The sequence below is a fragment of the Hetaerina americana genome, unplaced genomic scaffold (assembly GCF_022747635.1).
Source record: "Hetaerina americana unplaced genomic scaffold, ioHetAmer1.1.p SCAF_1, whole genome shotgun sequence".
NCBI lineage: Eukaryota > Metazoa > Arthropoda > Insecta > Odonata > Calopterygidae > Hetaerina > Hetaerina americana.
The window spans coordinates 1,700,376-1,721,010 of NW_027286069.1; the positions used below are offsets into that span (position 1 = coordinate 1,700,376).

The 20,635-nt window shown below is 33.0% G+C and overlaps 1 protein-coding gene across 2 annotated transcripts in view; it reads left to right on the forward strand.

Moving 5' to 3' along the window:
• Positions 1-20,635, forward strand: part of Pde8 (phosphodiesterase 8) — an 85,215-nt gene that overhangs the window by 57,027 nt on the left and 7,553 nt on the right. For both annotated transcript variants that reach the window (XM_071597412.1, XM_071597371.1), the window contains exons 9-14: positions 1,689-1,825; positions 6,575-6,682; positions 10,533-10,723; positions 18,774-19,052; positions 19,969-20,096; positions 20,177-20,328. In XM_071597412.1, coding sequence (XP_071453513.1) covers positions 1,689-1,825; positions 6,575-6,682; positions 10,533-10,723; positions 18,774-19,052; positions 19,969-20,096; positions 20,177-20,328 — 995 coding nt within the window. The remainder of the gene's footprint in view (positions 1-1,688; positions 1,826-6,574; positions 6,683-10,532; positions 10,724-18,773; positions 19,053-19,968; positions 20,097-20,176; positions 20,329-20,635) is intronic.

A 20,635-nucleotide genomic window follows, 5' to 3' on the forward strand; every position in this document is an offset into this window, starting at 1 on the left:
ACAGCAATGGCATCTTTCTCTTCTGTTTAATATTTTGAATGATTTGGAAAACTTTGACGGAGACAAATTTAAGGTCATTTACAAAAAATGTTCTCTGATATGTGTGAAAATTAGTGATTGGGAAGGGGGTTAACTGAATTACTGGTAATGATTACTTTTAAGGTATTTTGCACTGGCCAATCAATACATTTGAATATATTAACAAATTTAACTATTAATTGTAATTTGCTTATTCTTTCCAAAAGTAATTACTGCATTGAAGTAATCATTACTTGTTGATTTAATCTTATAGGATTCATCAATTTGCTGTTGCACAATACTTTTTTGGTACTAATGGAGGTGAAGTACTATTGATATCAAAGCCGGAAGTTTCAACACTGGCTTTCTCTAAAACCCTTAAAAGAGTAACATATTATATAGTATAGAGTATTTTTGGGTATGAGCATTAAGCTTATTTGTCAGGTACCAATATTTATGGTAATCCACATTAAAATGCATTAAACTCTTAAATGCTTCATTTATTCATAATGAAGAGGAGAGAAATGTCTTCTCACATTGAACTCATAGCTTAGATCTGCTTTTTATTTTATATTATCAAAAGTAACTATATGCTGCTAGTTAGTTATTGTAAAAATGTAACTGATTGGGACTTATAGCTAATTGAAAATTTAATTGGTGACTTGAAAGTTTAATTTTTTGTTCCTCTTCCCATCTGTGGAGAAAATTCCGTTGACCTAGTGTAGGGTAGTGTAGCGTACCACTGGCAATTCCATACACGAATAATTTTTTTGATAAATGAGATGATTCACCCGTAGCAATGCACTAATCAATCAAAATATATCACTAAATGCACTTAATCGTGGGTGAGGTTCTTAGGTGCTGCATTAATGCATTATTTAGCTTGAAATGAAATTGTAATATTTTTATCTTGCACTGATTGCTCTACATTTTACTTACAAGTAATAGATAATTGAATAATCATCCTCTTTTTTCCTCTTATCAAAATTTTTATTTTCAAATAAAAATGAAATCATTTGGATCCATTTATTTTTGCAGTGAATTATATTTACCTAAATTTGGTGCTACTGGTAGTGAAACTAAATCAATAGAATAGTGAAAGTAAAGAAACTGCAAGAATACATGATAATTGGCTTGATCATATTGGTTTTTTTTGCATTTAGATGACTTGAACAAATACAAATATTATTTTTATTATTCAACTTAAGTTATTTCCAGTATTTTTCCCTAGTGATTGCACAATCTCAATGAAATGCCAAATAAGAACTCAGTTTTCAACTTTTGTTTGGATGAATAATATTTTTATTTACTTATTTTATTTATTTATATGTAAATTTTAAATACATGACAAAATATAGTGTATATTGTGTAATTTTATTTTGCATTGTAAACATATTGATATGAAACAAAATAAAATAATAAAATCAGTGAATCAATTTTGAATATGAAGTTATCTTATTGCTGGGGAATTTAAAAATAAGTTGAATTTTGTGCATTTGAGAAGTAATAAGTATATTTTTGTTCATATTCTTGAGTACTGCTGAAAATGTCTTTGGTTTTGAATTAATGCTCATAAGCATTTCATTCATTAACATTCAAAAGCTATCTTGATGCTAATTTCAATGTTGAGGCATATTTTTAATGCAGCTTGTCAACTGTGTCATTTGCAGGGTCTCAGTTCATTAGACGGCAAAGTTTGGCTAAACTTCATGCCTTAACAATGGAAGCACCCATCACTCGTGTCATGTCCCTCATATATGCAGCGCAAGAGAATGGTCCACCTAATCTAACCCCATTACTTGATAAGGTTAAGTTGTTTGAGTATTTTAGTTATTTATATTAAAAATTACACTGAAAATTAAAATATTTTAAGCAATTACATTGCGTGCACATGGCAGTAATTTTAATATTAAATTTGAATGTTGATAGGTAAATTATTTTTAGTGTATTCAAATGAACTTTTTATCTTGACTTAATTATGTTGCAGTACTTTTTAAATGTTCTGTAAAAGTGTTATTTCTGTGCTTTCACCTGTCTTATACATATGGGGAAAGATGAATTTTTCAAACTTGACCTATAAAGGTCTATGGGATATGGTGTGATCCATTGTATGAGCCATTTGGCACCTCTTCTATGAAACCAGGGTTACATTTTAATATATATTTTGTGGAAATGGTTTCTCCAATGTTTAGAATACCAATTGATAAACTGCCCTTGCTTGGAAGTATAAAATAACTTTTTTTACTGTTTGAATGTCTTAGAAGATTATGAGAGGAATTAAGGTAATATTTTTGAGATAATCAGAGAACCTTACATTTTTTGGTCTCTTTTAATTAATGGCTTAACCATAAAATGAAATACAGTTTGGCTGCCTTCATCCCCTCACACCTTCATGCACAAGTATGCCCAAGGCACTGTCATCGCTGCCACGTCACGTACATGCACTGTCACCATCAGACGACTCAACGTGCATCTTTAAATACTTCACTGCTGGACACGCATGTAACAAAACTTATTAACTTGAATAGTTCAGTGAACCCATACTAAAGAAATGGATCTTATGAAGACACACCTCATAAAATATTCTGATAAACGTTATGCCAGTTACTAATAGTATTTTCAATGCCTTTCATGATTTTCATTCACAATTTTACCTATCAGTGTTGTTCACAATAAGTTTTGAAAAAAATATAATGTATCATAACTCTTCATTTTAATCATGCCTTCACAGTTTTGTTTTTGCCTACATGACACAAACTACTGTCTTTCATAAGCATACTTAAGAACCTTGCACAATGAGCATTATTTGTTCTGGAATCTTATTCATAAAGCAAAAGAAATGCTTATCAAGCGAAACAAAGCTTTCCAGATATGAGGATGATCTGAAATGTTCTCGGCTTGATGATGAAAATCACAATGTATGTTTACAGAAAAGTTTTATTTTCCAACATGATCACCTTAAATATTAATACATTTCATCCAGCGGTGTTCCAGTGCCATTAATGCATCTGTGTAGGGTCCTTCCAGAAGTCCTGAGAAGTAGTCGTTTACAGCGACAATTACTTCTTGATTGGAAGAAAAATGTTGACCAGCGAGGAAACTTTTATAGTATTTGGAAAAGGTGGAAGTAGAAGGGAGTCAATCAAATGCAGAGAATAATAGTGGATGTCCCAGTACTTCATTCTGCAAATCCCTTAATTTCCCCATCGCTGAAATACTTTATTGGGCAGTTGCATTGTGCTGATGGAAAATGGTTTTCTTCCTCTGCAAGCCCGTGTCTGCTTTCTCAAATTTTTGTGTCCTTATTCAATAGAAGGTTAGAATAATACTCCGCTAGAATCCATTTCATTTCATCAATTGCCACATATAGATACAGAAAATCACTCTTGTTTTTCATAAAGTGCACTAGCACTGTTTGGAAAGTGTCGTCTGAATGCATTTTTGATCCACAGAGAACATGCGAAGCAACCATCTGGCGCAAAGTTTTATCATGTACGATTCCTCATGTGAAATGGAACTGATGCATTCTTTTGATGTCCCTTAGCAATTTCACGCACCTTTGTACAGCGTTCTTCCAAAATCATATCATGCACTTCGATGATTTCCGGTGTGGCTGAACTTTTTGGATGTTCTTTATGCGTATCATCTTGGAGGCTTTCACGGCCACGTTAAAACTTGGCCACCCAACTCGTAACGGTGGAAATTGAAAGGAAAGAGTCCCCATACACATTTACATGCCTCCATACAACTGTATTTTATGAAGAATTTGATCACTGCATGATACTCAATATTTTCCATTTCTAACAACACACGCACCGCAACTGATTCAAACGACAGCCTACAACTAACTGTGGGATGGAGTGGCTTGCAATTTCACATGGTGTCAACTCACAGTTGTGCCAATAAAAAGAGGAAAATCTGGGGAAGTTGTGATGACATCTATGGATGAGTGAAAAACTATTCAGACCATCACATAAATTAATGTAAACCACAGTAATATGTGTTGGCATGGCAAAAAAAATTATGTATAAGGTTTATTCAAGGAAAATTTTGTGGAAATTGTTTAGGATTGTGAATTATCATTATCATCTATTCATCTATCGCAGAATGAACCAACCTGGAATGCGAATTGGCAGAAAACAAAAAAGAACTGAAATAATTAGTTTATTATTTGAAACATTACTTATTCTTTTTTCTTAGAAAACTGTTGAGAAACGTTATTTTTGCCAACACTTCAAAATTTTGTGAAAAGGTGTCACAGCATTATTATTACATGCATTTCTAGCTCTTGCCTTATAAGGGTGATGCTTTGCACACATGGTAAGATGCAACAGTTTCTTATGTTTTCTCATGACCTCCACATCATCTGTAGCTTGCTCTTCTTGGCTTGACACTTCTTGGAGTTTCCAAATGGTAAACTAGGGGGGGTTTAATTTTTAAATCACCACTTTCATTGGCATAAAATAGCATTTTGAGATGGTCTTTCATTGGCTTGTAGCTGCATTCTTCTCTGCTGTAATATGTATAGGTTCACTTTAGCATCTTTTACCAGAAGAGACCCATCTCATCACAATTAAAACCCTGTTGTTCAAGGTGACCCTCAGAATCTACGAGGTTCTTGAAGTCACTGATGAAGTTCTCTGCTGCCTTTGAGTGAGAGCTCACTCATTCACCATGCCTCACGAGCCTGTGGATGCCAATTCTTCTCGTCTTGATCCACCCATGGCTTCCCTTAAAATACTTCTTTTTCGGCCATTGATGATCCTGGCATCTTCTAAATGAGTCATAGAAAATCGATTTCCCCTTCTTACAAATTTTGTTCTTCTTAATACAATCGCCTTGCAGTTTTTGTTTATCTGTCTGAGAAGTAATCTTTGCATATTGTTGAGAATGTGTATCCATGATGTTCATATTCTTACCAGTAACTTTGAAGTGTCTATCTTCGTAATTTTATTCTTGTTCTTGTTCAACTGATTATACATGTATGGTAGATCAGCAATTTTCACAACTCATTCTTGCTTTTTGATGATTTTACATTTCATTTCTGCTGCAGTTTTTATTCTCTTATTTAAGTCTTCCTGTGGATGTTTTTTCAGGGACATTTTCAAAAGTATGCACTAAATATCATTAAATTTTGCCCCAAGAAATCACAAATAATATATCTGAACACAAGTTTGGAAAAATCTGTGAACACTAGGAACACTAGAGGAATGAGTGCATAACGCAAACTGTAGCAGCAGGTACATCATTTCATCTTTTCATTTCATCCATTTTGTTTCAGCTTCCATCCGAAGCAATGTGAGGGAAGAGGTGATTTTAAACAGTGGTGACTTATGGTTTGAGAAATGTAAAAGCAACGCAAGAATAATATCTATTTTGAAGAAATTCTCTCTGGGAAGACACATTTTGTGTTTTGGGAAAATTGTACTTGGAAATGCTTCTTCTATAACTATATGAGTCTGGTAATGCCACACATAGCTGAAGAAAGTCTATAATTTTCCTTAGATAATTAAGATCAACTGCAAGCATATTCCTTTTTACGATATCAAATTGACATTTTTCTTGGATTTTGCAAATTTTTTTAAGTATTGGGGAATGATATTTTTATGACTTAGAAAATGGGTAGCTGATGAAAAACAAATATTCTGTTCTTTTCTGATGCACAGGTATATTATTGAACTCTTTCACATCAGCATGTTTTTGACTGGTGGCTTTTTCAATGGATTGAAGTCAAGTATTTGTTAACATGGGCAAAAGGTCGAACTCATTGACCTATTCCGTTTGATTGGCCTTGAATTGTTATCAAATGCAAATGTGTTGACAGAAGCTAAATTTCAACTTGATGCAAATATGGCACCGCTAAGTTTTTGACACACACATATATATATATATATATATATATATATATATATATATATATATATATATATATATATATATATATATATATATATATATATATATATATATATATATATGTGTGTGTCAAAAACTATATATATATATATATACTATATATATATATATATATATATATATATATATATATATATATATATATATATATATATATATATATATATATATATATATATATATATATATATATATATATATATATATATATATATAAAACTGTATAGCAACAGGGATTGCCACTGTAATGGCCATGAATGATTTTTCAGTTGTATACAAACTTTCCTAATCACATTTTCTGGTGTTTTGGGGAAAGTATGCATTTAGACCACTGTAAAACTCCTGAAATGTTGCAAGAGACCAGTGTTAATAAAATATTGTGTATCCTTTTGATTAAAAGAAACCAGTCTCTCTGGCTAAATAGTACCTGCAGTCCATTACAGCATGAAATCTTTGCAAGAGCATTGCATTAGAGCTTTGTAGATTTCCATATCACATCATTTGCAAATTCTTAAATTGTGAGTTGAGAATGTGTTTTCCCATTATAATTTGAAACTTGCATTTTTATAGTTAGAAATTTAAAATCCTGATATAATATTCTTTCATAGTTCACTTTCATCACTATGGATTTTTCTTCCAGGTAATTGATATGCTTCGCAGCAATGAACTATATTCTCCGCGCCTGACCGAGGAAAATGTTTGTCCAGATGACCCAGTCACCAATGACCTTATTGGAGCTCTATTATCAGTATGTATGACTTCATTACATGTTTTTTAGTAATATGTGCATGTGATTTCTCTCCAATTCGACATGAATGATACACTTGTATGATTTATGTCAAATCATCAGAATTTTAGAGTTTGAGGCAAAAAATATTGGTCTCTTACTCTTGATGGACTCCAAATATGAATGCTGAACTGGAAAAAACTTGAAAACCAGGAAAAGATAGAACGTTATGTAAAATCATCAATCATCGGGAAAACTTATTAATCTAATGAAAAAATAATTGTAAAACTGCCTAGTGAGGCAAGGAAAACTCAAATACAAGCAAATAAAAAAAGTAAAATCCTTCTAAAATCAAGACACACTTTAACTCATGAAAATAAAAGTTGAAATAATACGATATATCTTTTTAAATTAACCTGTAAATATGGATGACTATCTCATTGTATTTTTGCTGTTAAGTTTTAATGGTCAAAATCTCCCAAAAGCAGTCTTAACGCAGTCACTGCCCACGACGTGCCTGACGTGTTGTCCCAACCCTTTTGCTAGTTTCTCTCTACGTGCCATGTGTGACTCCTGTTCCTTTTAATTCCAATTGGTTTGCGCTAGAATTTAATACTCTTGTATGACTTGCCATATTTTTATGCTGTGGAATTTTTATGAAACCATTTTATTATTTCTTTTATTGTGATACATTTTTCAAAGCTAATCATGTTAAAAATTTATTTTCGTTATACTGGTGGAATGAGAACATATACCACTTACGAGGGGGTGTCGTAAACATTTAACAATTACTAGAAAATAATTAAGATAGGTACTTAATTTTTATTTTTTATTCTTAAGACTCCTCTACGTAGTTACCATCCAGAGTTATAGATAGGTACTTAATTGTTATTTTGTATTCTTAAGACTTCTCTACGTAGTTACCATCCAGAGTTATACATTTCTCCCAGCGTTTCTTGACCTTTTGATGGCCATCATTGTAGAACTCAGCAGATTGCATCGAAAACCTGTTGCACCTCTTGGATGATGCCATTAATGTTGTCAAATCTCCAATCTCACAATCGTTTTTTCAGTTCTGAGAATAAGAAAATGTTGCTTGGGATGATATCGGCAGAATATGCTGGATGTGACAAAATTTCAAAGCCACATTGCTTTGATTGCTGGTTTTGCCGTGGTCAAAATTGCTGGTTGTTGCACAACCATGTTTGGTTATGAATAGGAGTCAGTAGTTGTGTAACCCCGTGAACTGACACCTTAGACATGTGCAGCTCTTGGTGAATAATTTTCCACTCATTGCCATACCTAAGATCAGTCTTATTCATGATCATTTGGATGGTTGCTCTTTGGTGTGATATAAGGATAAAGCTTTCCACTTTCTTGAGTGGGGCATCTGCAAGTGATGGTCTTCCACTTCTTGGTTTGCCTGTGAGAGAAATGTGGCCAGTTTGAAAATTTCTTCTCCACCCCACCAGTGTCATGAAGGGCTATCATTTCCATAAACAGCCATCATTTCATTGTGGATTTGGCAGGCATTGTAACCTTTCAAATGAAGGAACTTAATCACATTGCGAGCCTCTATCTTCTCCATACTGCGACTTCCTTCAACGTATGACTGCGTGAAACAAAAAAAATCAACATTAATGGCTGCAATTCACAACATTATGTACATAAGGATCAATTAATATGCCGATTATAAAAATATTCAGATATCTTAGTTAGTTCTTTGTAATGATTACTTAAAAACAATCGCCCCATTTATTATAGTCTTTTACCATATTATAAAAAAAGGTAAATTATTTTATTCATACTCTCAGTGGTAAAATGATATCTTAAATGAAAAGTAAGACATTTGCTTTTTTTATCAATGCAAGTAAATTATCTTAAGTATAAATTGAGCACTTAAAAATTAACTTGATGTAAGAAACTAAATTTTGCAACATCTAGCTGGACCCAGTCAATGTTTGCAAGCAGCTATGTTGCCTTTACTCTTTTGAGGTTCATTTAAATAATTCAGAGCCACTATCTAATAATGAGGAAAAGGATTAAAAACTATTTAGTTCAAAGTAACTGAAAAAAACTGGTCAAGGTAAAACTTCATTTCATGGGCACCAGGACAAAGAAATAAAATAATATGTATTCTGTCTCATTAGAATTCATGAGGGTGAATTGAAACTGCATCATTTTGCGTTTATGCATGTATTTATTTCTTTATCTAAATAAATGCTCTCGTTTGGGTGCATTATTCAGCTATATTATGAAATTCTTTCAGTCTGCTATTTTCTTAATTAAACTATCTTTACTTATTACTCTGAATTTGCTTAGAAGGGTAATTATTCTGGAAGATCTCTGAAAGAAATTACTGTGTTTTAATTATCTCTTGAGTGGGAATACTTTCTTATTAGTAGTTTATCAAGACTTATATACACGGAAGTTCTTCAACCTCGTGTACCAGCTATTGCTGACGTTGCTACCTTGTCACCTAATGAAATGGGAATTTCAAGCAAGGTTTCCTCTCACACTAGAAATGCCTTTTTTGACATTTTTGACCTAGGGGTAATGTCCTTTATTATTGCTATTAATCTTATAGAAATGCCCATTTCTGGTCCATCAGTCTCTTCAGATCACCATTCATCTAAAATCCTTAGGAATATTTAAGCCATGGGGATACAATCCATGATATTCTTTTTCTAAATGATTCCCGAGTGGATGATAAATCCAGATGCATCAATGTAAGTTTTGCCTGCTACACCCCCATCTACATCTCTGTAAGTCATGGGAAGAAAATATCTACAGATGCAACACTGCGTAATGCAAGATAGCGGTCAACTAGCCTTCCTGATTCAAGGGACAGAATTATTTATATTGCCACACCAGTTCTGAAATTTTATTCCACTGGAACTGATCCTTAGTTCATTCTGCGTGATTATGCAACTCATGGAGTACATATTTAGTACAAAAAACAAATAAATATACCATTGAGTTGTTTGGGATTCCACCTGTTGAAAATTCTATGACCTAAAGGCAAAATGCATGGTGTTATTACATGTAACACTCCTCAATCAAATTATATTTATTTAGGTTTCTTATATTTTACCATTGTAAAATAACAAGATGAAATAATAATAGGTGAATTCTCAATTATTGGCACGTGCCACTAATATAAAGCATGGGATAATTTATTATGCTTTCTGCTTAGGGTGAGTTCCTTGATAATTTTTTATGGTAAAACAGAATAATTTTAATGTGAAAGCCACTGGTATACATCATTCTCAACTGAAGGCTTCTAAAAAATGGCTATTAGTCTTCCATAGTTAATCTCCTTGGGAAATGAACTGAAATAATAGAATAAAATGACAGCATACATTGAGGAAATTGTTCAGTTGAAGTTTTGCTTTATTCAGCCGAGTACAATTAATTTAAATGGCATAAAGTCATGCACCTCTTTTCCTGTTAATTAATGACGCTCCCTCTAACTAAACATGCATTTTTGAACTGCTTTCATTTATTTTGGTGGAAATGAATGGGCTGATTCTCGTAAACATCTCACTTGGACCTGAGTGCTCCTATGGTAATGCTTTTGTTTTAATTTCTATCAGAGCTGACTTTATCATCAACTGAATCTTCAAAATAATGCTGCATTTTACTAGAGCTTAAAGTGCAGTATTATCTTTGTTTAACTTTTTTCTCTACTCATAATGCTTCCATTTTATGTCTATTAAATAAAACCATGTTGTTATCTGTTTATTTATCTGACCATGCAGTTATATCAGAATTTTTAAAATGTAGGTTATATGCAAACCTATGCGTAAGCTTGCTATTAATAAAATTTCATCTTCACTTATTATTCCTACTCTTGTGGATTTTGATTCAGCAAGGCCCAAAACCACTCTCAACCCGGCGAAGCTCAAGTGAATCAACCGTTAAGAGTCATCGAGGATCTGTTCTCCCTCGTGGCTCTTTGCCTGCGATTGCGGTTGTTCCAGCCAATCTTCAAGAATTGCTTGAATCAGATCTTCTGTGGGAATTTGATATTTTTAAGTTGGAGAGACTTTCTCATTTCAAGTATGATCTTTTTCTTTAAAATTACAATGATGGGTACATTTAATTGAAAACTTCAGTTTAAGCCATATACATGTTTGTTTAAGGATTTACCAATTAAAAAAAGCAATCCCAGGTAAAAGTTTTACATCTTTTTCTTCAGTAGTATTAAAAAATTTCAAAGCACCTAATGCTCAAAAGTTTACTTGCATCTATTAATAATTTTAGTCTGAAAATATTTTATTGATCATAGTCATGACTATCTTGTGTTTGCGGAATGATACTTGTAAAAGTTCATTAATTCCTACTCAACTCTTGGTGTTTTGTGGCAAAAGTTACTCTGCTTTTTTTCTGTTTCTATTTAAATATTGTGCAAACATTAGGGAAGGTTAAACATTATGGATACCAATCGTGCCTCTTCTCTGCTTCAAATGGGCCATAATATGAGGGTAATTAGAAAAGTTCTTGGAATGGAATAGGAATAAACGACTTACCTCGGTGAAACTTTTTTATTTTTAAATATGGTCTCCACTGTACACTAATGCACTAGTTCCAGCAATATTCTAATGTCTTAATCCCATTTCAAAAATTAGATTCCTTCAGGCCTGCAAAATATCCGTCCACTGAGGCATTTAGTTCTTTTTTTGAAGAGAATCTCTAGCCACCGAGGAAAATTTTGAGTTAGGGGCATAGATAAAAATCTGATGGAGCCAAATCAGGCGACTAAGGTGGGTGTGGCAACAATTCACATCTTTGTTCACATATTTTTGCCGTGGCAACAACACTTGTGTGTGGGCGTGCATTGTCTTGATGAAAGATAACTCTCCTCCAAGCCAAACCTGGCCTTTTTTTTGTGTATCTTTTGCTGTAATTGGTCCAGGAGGTTAACGTAGTATTTTCCAGTAATTGTTTGACCTGTGAGAAGATAATCTATCACCAGAATCCCTTTCGCATTGCAGAAAACTGAAGCCATCACCTTTCTGGTCAACTGCATTGCCTTTGCTTTCTTTGGTGGAGGTGAATCATCATGTTTTCACTGCTTTGACTGCTGTTTTGCCTCAGGGATATTTTAGTGGACCCAAGTTTCATCTGTGGTCACAAAGCAGGGCAGAAAATCTTGTTGGTTGGCATTCAAACAGGTCAAACATTGTTTGGAAATTTCCATTCTGATAAGTTTTGTGATCCTACATCATGAGTCCAGTAGATGATTTTCTCATATACAATTCCATTGTTCAAACTTGCTATGCCCGCTTAGATGATATCCCTACAGCTTCAGTGATTTCTTGCACTTAGAGTCTGTGATCCTTCATGATTGTTTTACGCACTTTTACAAATATTTCTGGGGTAGTGGGACATTTTAGCCAGTGGGACACTACATGGATCATCATCTTAGCCATCCTGACCAAACTAAAACTCGTTTTTCCTCTTTGCAACAGTTGTATATGAAGGAGCAGAGTCCCCCAGAGTGTGCTCAAAGTCCACGTGAATTTAATTTGCTCTCATACTTTTCTTTGCAAAGTATTTAATCACTGTTCAATTCTCAATTTTTTTCCATTTTCACAAATCAATACACGGGGATGGTAACAGAGAGGCACCACAGATCTCTTTTTAGAGCACTTATGAGTTACTTGTTAACTCATATAGGAGTACCTATTACTACGCGGGAAACTTGTTGTGCTAGCACTGACATTTGGTGGTGATTCCAAGAACCTTTTTAACTACCTTTGAAGCTTCAAATACAGAAGTATTTGACTTGCTTTCTTAGCATAGCAAATTGTATTTGTAAGTAGCTATTGCATGAGGAGATCAACTTTCACAGTGAAAACAGAAAATGCTATATTTGAGTGAAGGGAAATATTAAATAATGCTCTTTGCTCTATTAGCAGCATAGCAGATAGAAAAGAGAACACTCAATTTTCTAAATACATTTAACCGCTAGATCTTATGTCCAAAGAGTTTGCCAAATTCTATGGAATTTGGCATTTGAATACCACCCTCTTTTTTTCATATTATATTTTCCTGTTATCATACATGCCCGTTGACAGAACATATTATTTTCAAGGGTATAATGTGAAAACATTCTTGACACATATAATGCAAACCATTTGTAACCTCCTTATTTGGGTCACTTCAGCCCTCCCTCCTTTCCTGATGTGATTCTCTGGTGGTGGATCCTCCTATTAACTTTCATAGGCGTTATGTATGCAAAAGTGTTATATTTTAGATTTTGATTGTAGCATATTGCTTTCATACCTACAATGCATTGATTTCAGTGTATTTTTTAATTCTTTATTTTCTCCCGCTTTATATGAATTAGTCCAGTGAATCATGTATTTAAAAGATCATCATCTTTTAAATAAAAATCAGGTCACTTAGTAAGGAAAATGATGCATTCATCCTGTAGCCATAATATAAATATCAATGGAAGGCCCTCCTATGATTGCTCCTCTTTTTATGGTATTTAGTGACCTGGAAATCCAGGCAAATTCATGGAATTTGGTTACACATGGAAAATTCATAGAATTTCATCAAAATAACTGGAAAATTTTCAAATAATAGTTTATGAAAATGATTCACATGCACCAACGTTGAAGAATAACTAAAACAATGTTAGAATTGAATTCAATAGAAGTGAAGTAGTCATTCTGTGGATTGTATCCAGGAACATGAATATCTCAATTACTTTTTATAAATTTTAGTTTTATTTTTTTTAGCTGAAATTTTCAAAAGCTGTTATGAAGGCTAAGTTCTGAAACTTACCTCAAAGAAAATGCTATATATATATATATATTATTTTGTCTCTCTGTTTTTATTTTTAGAAGAATTTTCTACTGCATATTGGCATAGTGCCACATGTGTTTAAAAGTGGACTTGAAGCCAGCAGTAGAATGAGCAGGGTACCTAATTGCTTGAGGTACTCTGGCCTTGCACTAAGGGACAGGCCTTAATGCCAACCAACAAATATTTATAAAATTACAGTGAGTCCCTACTTTATAATGGGTTCATCATGTAGTACACTTATTTGCTTTACCATTTAATGAGCCAAAATCTCATTTACAACTAAAAACTTACTTTACAGTTGCTCATTTATGTTAAAATTATCAATGGGATTTAATTTTCTCCTGTTATTATTTCTTCTTCCTCCCACTAAACATTCATATATAAGTTGTCACCCATGAAAAATCCCAGGATTCAGGAAATATGGCTTTCCAAAATGTGTTACAATTCCTGTGCATCTAATTTAAAAAAATATGCTGTTAAAAATCTCATAATCCCTGATTTACAGCTTTCTGGAAAAATAAGTAATGCATGAAGTAAATATTCAAGAAGAAACATTGGTAGTAGAAGTAGTAGTGACACCACTGCAAATGTGTTTTTGAAACTTTTTTTATCGTAAAAACTGATTCTAGATTGTGGAAAGATTTTATTTGTGTTTTGTGGAGATTGCTTCGAATTGGAGCCTTAAAAATGCAAGCACATGAAATTTATCAGCTTTAGCATATTCCATTCTACAATGATCAACCTAAAGGTTTGATGTGATAGGGGAGGGTAGAGGAAAAAGCCCAATAGCAATAGACATTCACGCATAAAGGGTAGGGAGGCCAGTTAGATTTCCTGTCCTGTTTGCAGTTTCTCACTAGTTCTGCAAACTATAGAATTTTACTGCTTTAATTTTGGAAGGGGTTGTCCAAAAGTATCACCAATGATTTGAATAAGTGTCCCTTTGGACAGCAATGAAATCCTTTACCTACTGGCCTTCCATGCCTCTATTTGACTTGCAGCTTCAAACAAAATACCCTGATGAATCAATGCAAGGACAATTATTGGTTGTACTGAATGCTGGCATATTTTCCCAGAATAACAAAAGCTGTTTATATTCAATAACCTCATACATGTCAATGTCCAAATAAACTAAAATAATTTGCAATTATGAAGATTGACAATTGACAATATATACGATATTGCTTGATATTGTTACACTTTTCTATTACCTTTAGTCATGTGTGAGTCTATCACGGTTATAATCATCATGGTCAGTATTACATGGCAAAAGTTATTATTTTTATAGGCATCTAAATGCTATTTGTAGAATATAGTATAATTCTGACTTGGCTGGTGTTGCTTTTCATTGCATCTTGCTTCAGTGACTTGGCAATTAATTTTTCCATTGCTTGTGTAGATATCAAACTGAATATATATTTAATTTTCTTTGCATAATTAATTTTATCTATTTTTCCTTTGGGAGTACTTCTTCACTTACCACTAGCCAATGTTTTATTATAAAAGGAAATGTAACAGAAATTGGATTTTTTTTTTATTTCACTTGGACCTTAGCTAATCAAAATTTTGTTTTAAATTGAGCATAACAACCTAGACTTGGTGGAAAGGCCTCCACCAGGAGCTCTGATGACACCTAAAACTGTGCTGGCAGGAGTAATAATAATTGCTCCTGGTAGGGTCACCTATGCCAGATAGGTCGAAGGTTAGGAGCCAGACGAAAGGTAGTCCACACAGCGTCTGTTCCTCAGTGAGGCGGCTGCAATGGCGTCTGACCCCAGTGGGGCGGCCAATAAGTGATGGTGTCACGTTAAAAACACTATTGAGGAAGGCAACGGGAAACCACCTCTATTATCATTCCCAAGGATTAAATGATGGACAGTACAGAGATTTTGAGTCCTGGAAACTACTGGACTTGGCCCAATTAGGTGTGTGTCATGCCCAGCAGGAGAGGCAAGGCTTCTGTGGTCAACCCTTCACTTAACCCTTGCAAAATAAAACCAACAGCAGCAGCACAGAAGATGCAGAAGAAGAAGACCAAATTCATTAGAATAGGAACTTGGAATGGAACTTGGATGTTAGGACAATGTTGAGGATAGGAAAATTAGAGAATATAAAGCTAGAGATGAGAAAAGTGAATATAGATGTTTTAGGGCTGTGCAAGGTGGGATGGAAGGATTGTGGGGATTACTGGAGTTATAGAGTTATATACAGCATCAGGGACAAGAGCGAATGAGGGGTGGCAATAATTATGTGTAAAAAAGAAGATGCTTAGTAAACTTAGAGCAAGCAACTGGTAAAATATTACTGGCCGAAATAACAGCAAAACCATTGGTCATTGTTCAGGTATATGTATGTGCTTTATGCATATCTTGGAGATTTTATACAAGTAATTTGATATTTGAGAGATAAAGGGGAAAAAAATGATTTGCAAAAGCTTGATGTACTTGCATAATAACACTGTATTCCAGTATGTGAATTTATTCATCACAACGTATGTAGATACAGGCATTACCTTATGTATGCACGGGAAGATATTGAGAGCTGGTTTTGTAAGTTGAAAAGTTCCCAAGTTTAAAATAAATAAACTATACCAAATAATTATCGAGACATAGTTTAGTAAATTATAGGCTACCTGAGATCATGCTTTTTAATTATTTACTTGTGTAATAGTTGGTATACTTTCCTTCTTATCTCTGAAAGTTGGTCAAGAAAAATTTTCACTTGCTGAGTAAAACCTGAATTATGTTGTGCCTTGAATTATAATGAAGATAATAATAATGTATGTGCCACAAAAGGTGAATGCCGTGATGCAGTGTGTAATACCCATACTTTTAATGTGGGGTGGATTAACTGGGAATTTACAGTATCTGGGATTGTTCTTTCCCTTTTATTCCACAAAATTGAAAATCTTCTGTCTCATTGTCCTACAAAATTCAATCTTAATAGGAATATTGTCCAAGATTGTTCATGGTAAGTCAAAACCTATTAGAGTTTTATTTTATATTTTTACAAATATGAGGTATAACTACACTTCTTCTTGTCTGTATTTATATCGGTGGCTTCTTATGATGTGAAGAAATGCTATTTAAAAGCTTTTTTTTATTCTAACAGATGAATATGCTGTGTGTGTTATGCACATAACTGTACACTTTAAACTATATTTCTTAAGTATGAATGTGCTATCCATTATTTGTGTACATATTTTATTTCAGTTTATTTTAGTAGAAAAATGTGACATGAAACGTTTTTCTCCCAAAAAGTCTTTTGTTCACATAATATTTTGAAACCTGTTTTTTATGCATCTCAAACGATGCTGAAAACTTGTCATATATTTACTTGCCTTTGCATGAGAATAGTTCTATAAATATGTAGGAAAAATACCATTAACTAAGCATTTTAGAAAAAGATGCTTTGAAAAAATATTCTACAGTGCACAGTTATAAAACTTATGTTTTAACTTAAAAATAGTATGAAGCTTTTAACTTCTAAATTGGGTATAATTTTTTTGGTAATTATTGAGATTGTTTCCTCCTTTCAATGGTATCAGACTCAACCACGCAAACAATCATCTTGAGGAATAAGATAATCTTTGTAAAATCAACGAAAAAATTAATCAACACATTGTTACTGGTATCATCAAAGGGGTAAAAAATATCCCCTATGCGATGAAACTGGTAGTACTATGATGCTAATATTTTTTTTTACTTTACAAAGTTTAAATTCTCATCATTGTGTACACCATTGCAATTGTTGGTTGATTGATAATCACCAGAACTTCCGAGACTAGAACCAAGAGCTGAAACCAAGTAAAAACTGGTACCATATAAAAGGAAAGTGGAACCTACCCATCTGCAATACTCATACATATTGATAAATTAACAAAATTTATTTGTTATTTTTGGGAAAAAATGGTTTCCTCCTACAGAAAATTCGAAATTAAAATGCGAATCATTTTTTGTTTGCACATAAACATTTCCCACTAAGCTAACGTTTTTATATAAAAGATCATATCAACAATATTATTGTGAGCCCATATGATGAGGTCATGTCTTTTTGTAGATCCTGACACTATTTTCTTAGTAGGTGATTTTTTAACGATGAATACTGAAATATACAGCAGAAGAATACAAAATGTAACAATTTTTAACTTTGGAAAAATCAAGGTTAAAAGGTGAGGTTTTACTCAACATAAAAATGGAGTTGGAGCATAATAAACCATTAAGGATGTTTCGGTTAAGTAATGTAATGCAGTTTCAAAATTAGCAGTTATTGGGCTCAGAAGTAGAGAAATGAAAGTGGAATAAAAGTGTACCCTCCATAAAAGAGTGTGAAAGATTTTTTGCAAAATAACTGGTACAGTTTAACAATTTTCAAAAAGTAAAAATCATTCACCTTGACTGGTCGTCCGAACCCTTGATGTTTGGTTGAGTGTTTTAGGCAGTTACGAGTAAGCAACTGAGGCATCCTCTTACATGCCAAAATCATGGGAGCTTTATGAGAAAATGCCTCAAAGCACTTGGCTGGACATTGAGGGACCTGAGTTGGAATCCTGGTCAAGGCGGATGACTTTTACTCTTTGAAAATTGCTGTGATGTAATGCTCATTAGCAGATGATTCCATTAAAAGTTACTGTTCCTTCATCTCCAGCAGTTTCTTTGAAATTAACTGGTAATTGAAGACCGTTTTATACATTTCATATTGTAAACCTTGTGGTTATTACCAGTTCAATAGATAATTGATATCACTATCTCTCTAAATTTATTAAAATCATAAAAGATTATATAATTTCACGATTAATTTTTGTCAATGATGTAATGATAATTATTTCTTTTGGATCATCAGAAATTTGAATAAAACTGAGGTTACAAGATTATGATTTTATATTAATTTTGGGCTAAATTGATTCTGGTATTTCAAAAATAGAAATAGAATATTAAATCTTGATGTAGTTAACTGATTGATTAAATTTTCTGTGCTCAGTTTGTATTAATTGAAGAAGATTGGGAGCCATAATGCTGTGAGGACAATGATACATTGATGGTTTGCTCTATTATTGTGAATAATCATATCCTGATATTTTGTGATTGATAGATTTATTTGTCTACACCAATTGGTCATCATTTCAAATTATTACTTTTGCATCATTATAATACTGTTTGGAATAGCATTTAGCTTTTTAACATTTACTTTGTTTGCAAATTCATCCAATCTATTTTAATTTTATTTTATTGTCTTATGAATAGCAATCAAATATAGTCATTTAACGACTTCATCATTGTAATTATTATTGCAGACCACTTGTTTGGCTGGGATTGAAGCTATTCTGCCGCTTTGATGTGCCTGAGGTGCTTAACATTGATGAAACCACACTGCAGAATTGGCTAAATTTAGTGGAAGCCAATTATCATGGTAAAAATTCTTATCATAATTCAACCCATGCAGCTGATGTTCTTCAAGCTACAGCTGTGTTTCTAGAGCACGACTGCCTTAAAGATATGTTTGAGCCCTTAGATGAGGTAGCCTGTTTGATTGCAGCAACAGTCCATGACATAGATCACCCTGGAAAGTCAAGGTAAAGAACCACTGACTGGTGCAATTACTTAAAAATGACCACTAAAAGAAATGTGTAAATAAATATTGGAAAAATATTGGACATGTATTCTTTTAACTTAGCTGTGTATATATTGTTAGGGCAATAATTGCTCCCTGAATGGGTCTATTTAATTCACTTCCTCAGTTTTGACAGCCATCTTTATATCCTGAAATTACCTTAAGGTAGAGAGGTTCTAGTTTGGGGTATTGAGAGAAGTCTTCCTCTTCCAGATGTTTTGCAGCGTTCTTGCTTTCATCATTCAACATAACACTCTGGTCAAGCATCTTTCAAATCTTTTGTCTGCTATTTTATTTCACTTAAGTATTTTATTTTGATTTGGATGCAAAATTTGCATTTCAGCAGTCATTGACCATGTTAACAACTACATTAACAATTGTCTCTGTGAGCAGTTTAGAATTCACTTAGCTCATTTGAAAAAAATGTGGTGTCTTAGAATTTAATGTTTTTCATGAGTGTCTACATAACTAGTAGGACTGAATGAAACTGTTGTTGCCTGAATTATCAACATGCTGAGCCATTATTATAGAAAACTGCGAAAGAACCTGAGCCATTATTTAATTTTATCCAATCATAATTGATTATTACAATGATGCTCAACTCACAAGAGTTGCGATTCATTGTTCTCAATTTTCAATGGCCCTGTAAGACGTGTTCAAATGCATGATGCAGGAAAATGTTGACCTTTTAGTATTGCTTATCAATTTGAAATGAAATTTGAAGCAAACTTGTGAGAAATAAGGTTTTAAAAGTTCATTATTTTTTTTCAGCATTTTTAATATTTCGAACTTATAATTTTAAAATTGTTCTTCAACAAAATTCCAGTTATACTTTGTGATCTTTATGTATGTATGTATGGTTTTCCTTTTGATTGCAGTGCATTCCTTATTAACTCCAGTAATGAACTAGCAATTCTTTACAATGACTTAAGTGTTCTTGAGTCACACCATTCAGCATTGACCTTCAAATTAACATTATCTGATGACCGTGTCAACATATTTAAAGGTAGAACTAATTCTTTATGTGAAAATATTATGTATAACTATCAATAACATGTTTTTAATTATTTCCTTGCTTTATACCAGGTTTAGATAGTGACAAATATAAAATCCTGCGACAGAGCATCATTGACATGGTTTTAGCCACAGAAATGACAAAACATTTTGAGCACATGACAAAGTTTGTAAATGCATTCACAAAACCAGCATCCAGAGATGAGGATGGATTTTCTATGGAGGCAAGCTTGCAATGTATATTTTTTAACCCTTAGTACTATTTTTTAATTCACTCCTTTCATAATACAGTGTCTAAAATTTTATTTCTTGTAAGGGAACCTCAGGCCTCATGGTGTATTTGATGGATGAAAACTTTACTCAACACATTTCAAGCCCTAATTGCAGTATCTCAATTAATTTTCCATATCCCAGTTCTCCCATTTTTTCCCTTATTTTAATATTTCTCATCTGTCCAATTTAGTCTTTTGTATGTTATTTTACAAAAAATCCGTTTGTGATAATAATATCTGCTGTTGATCTTCTGTACTA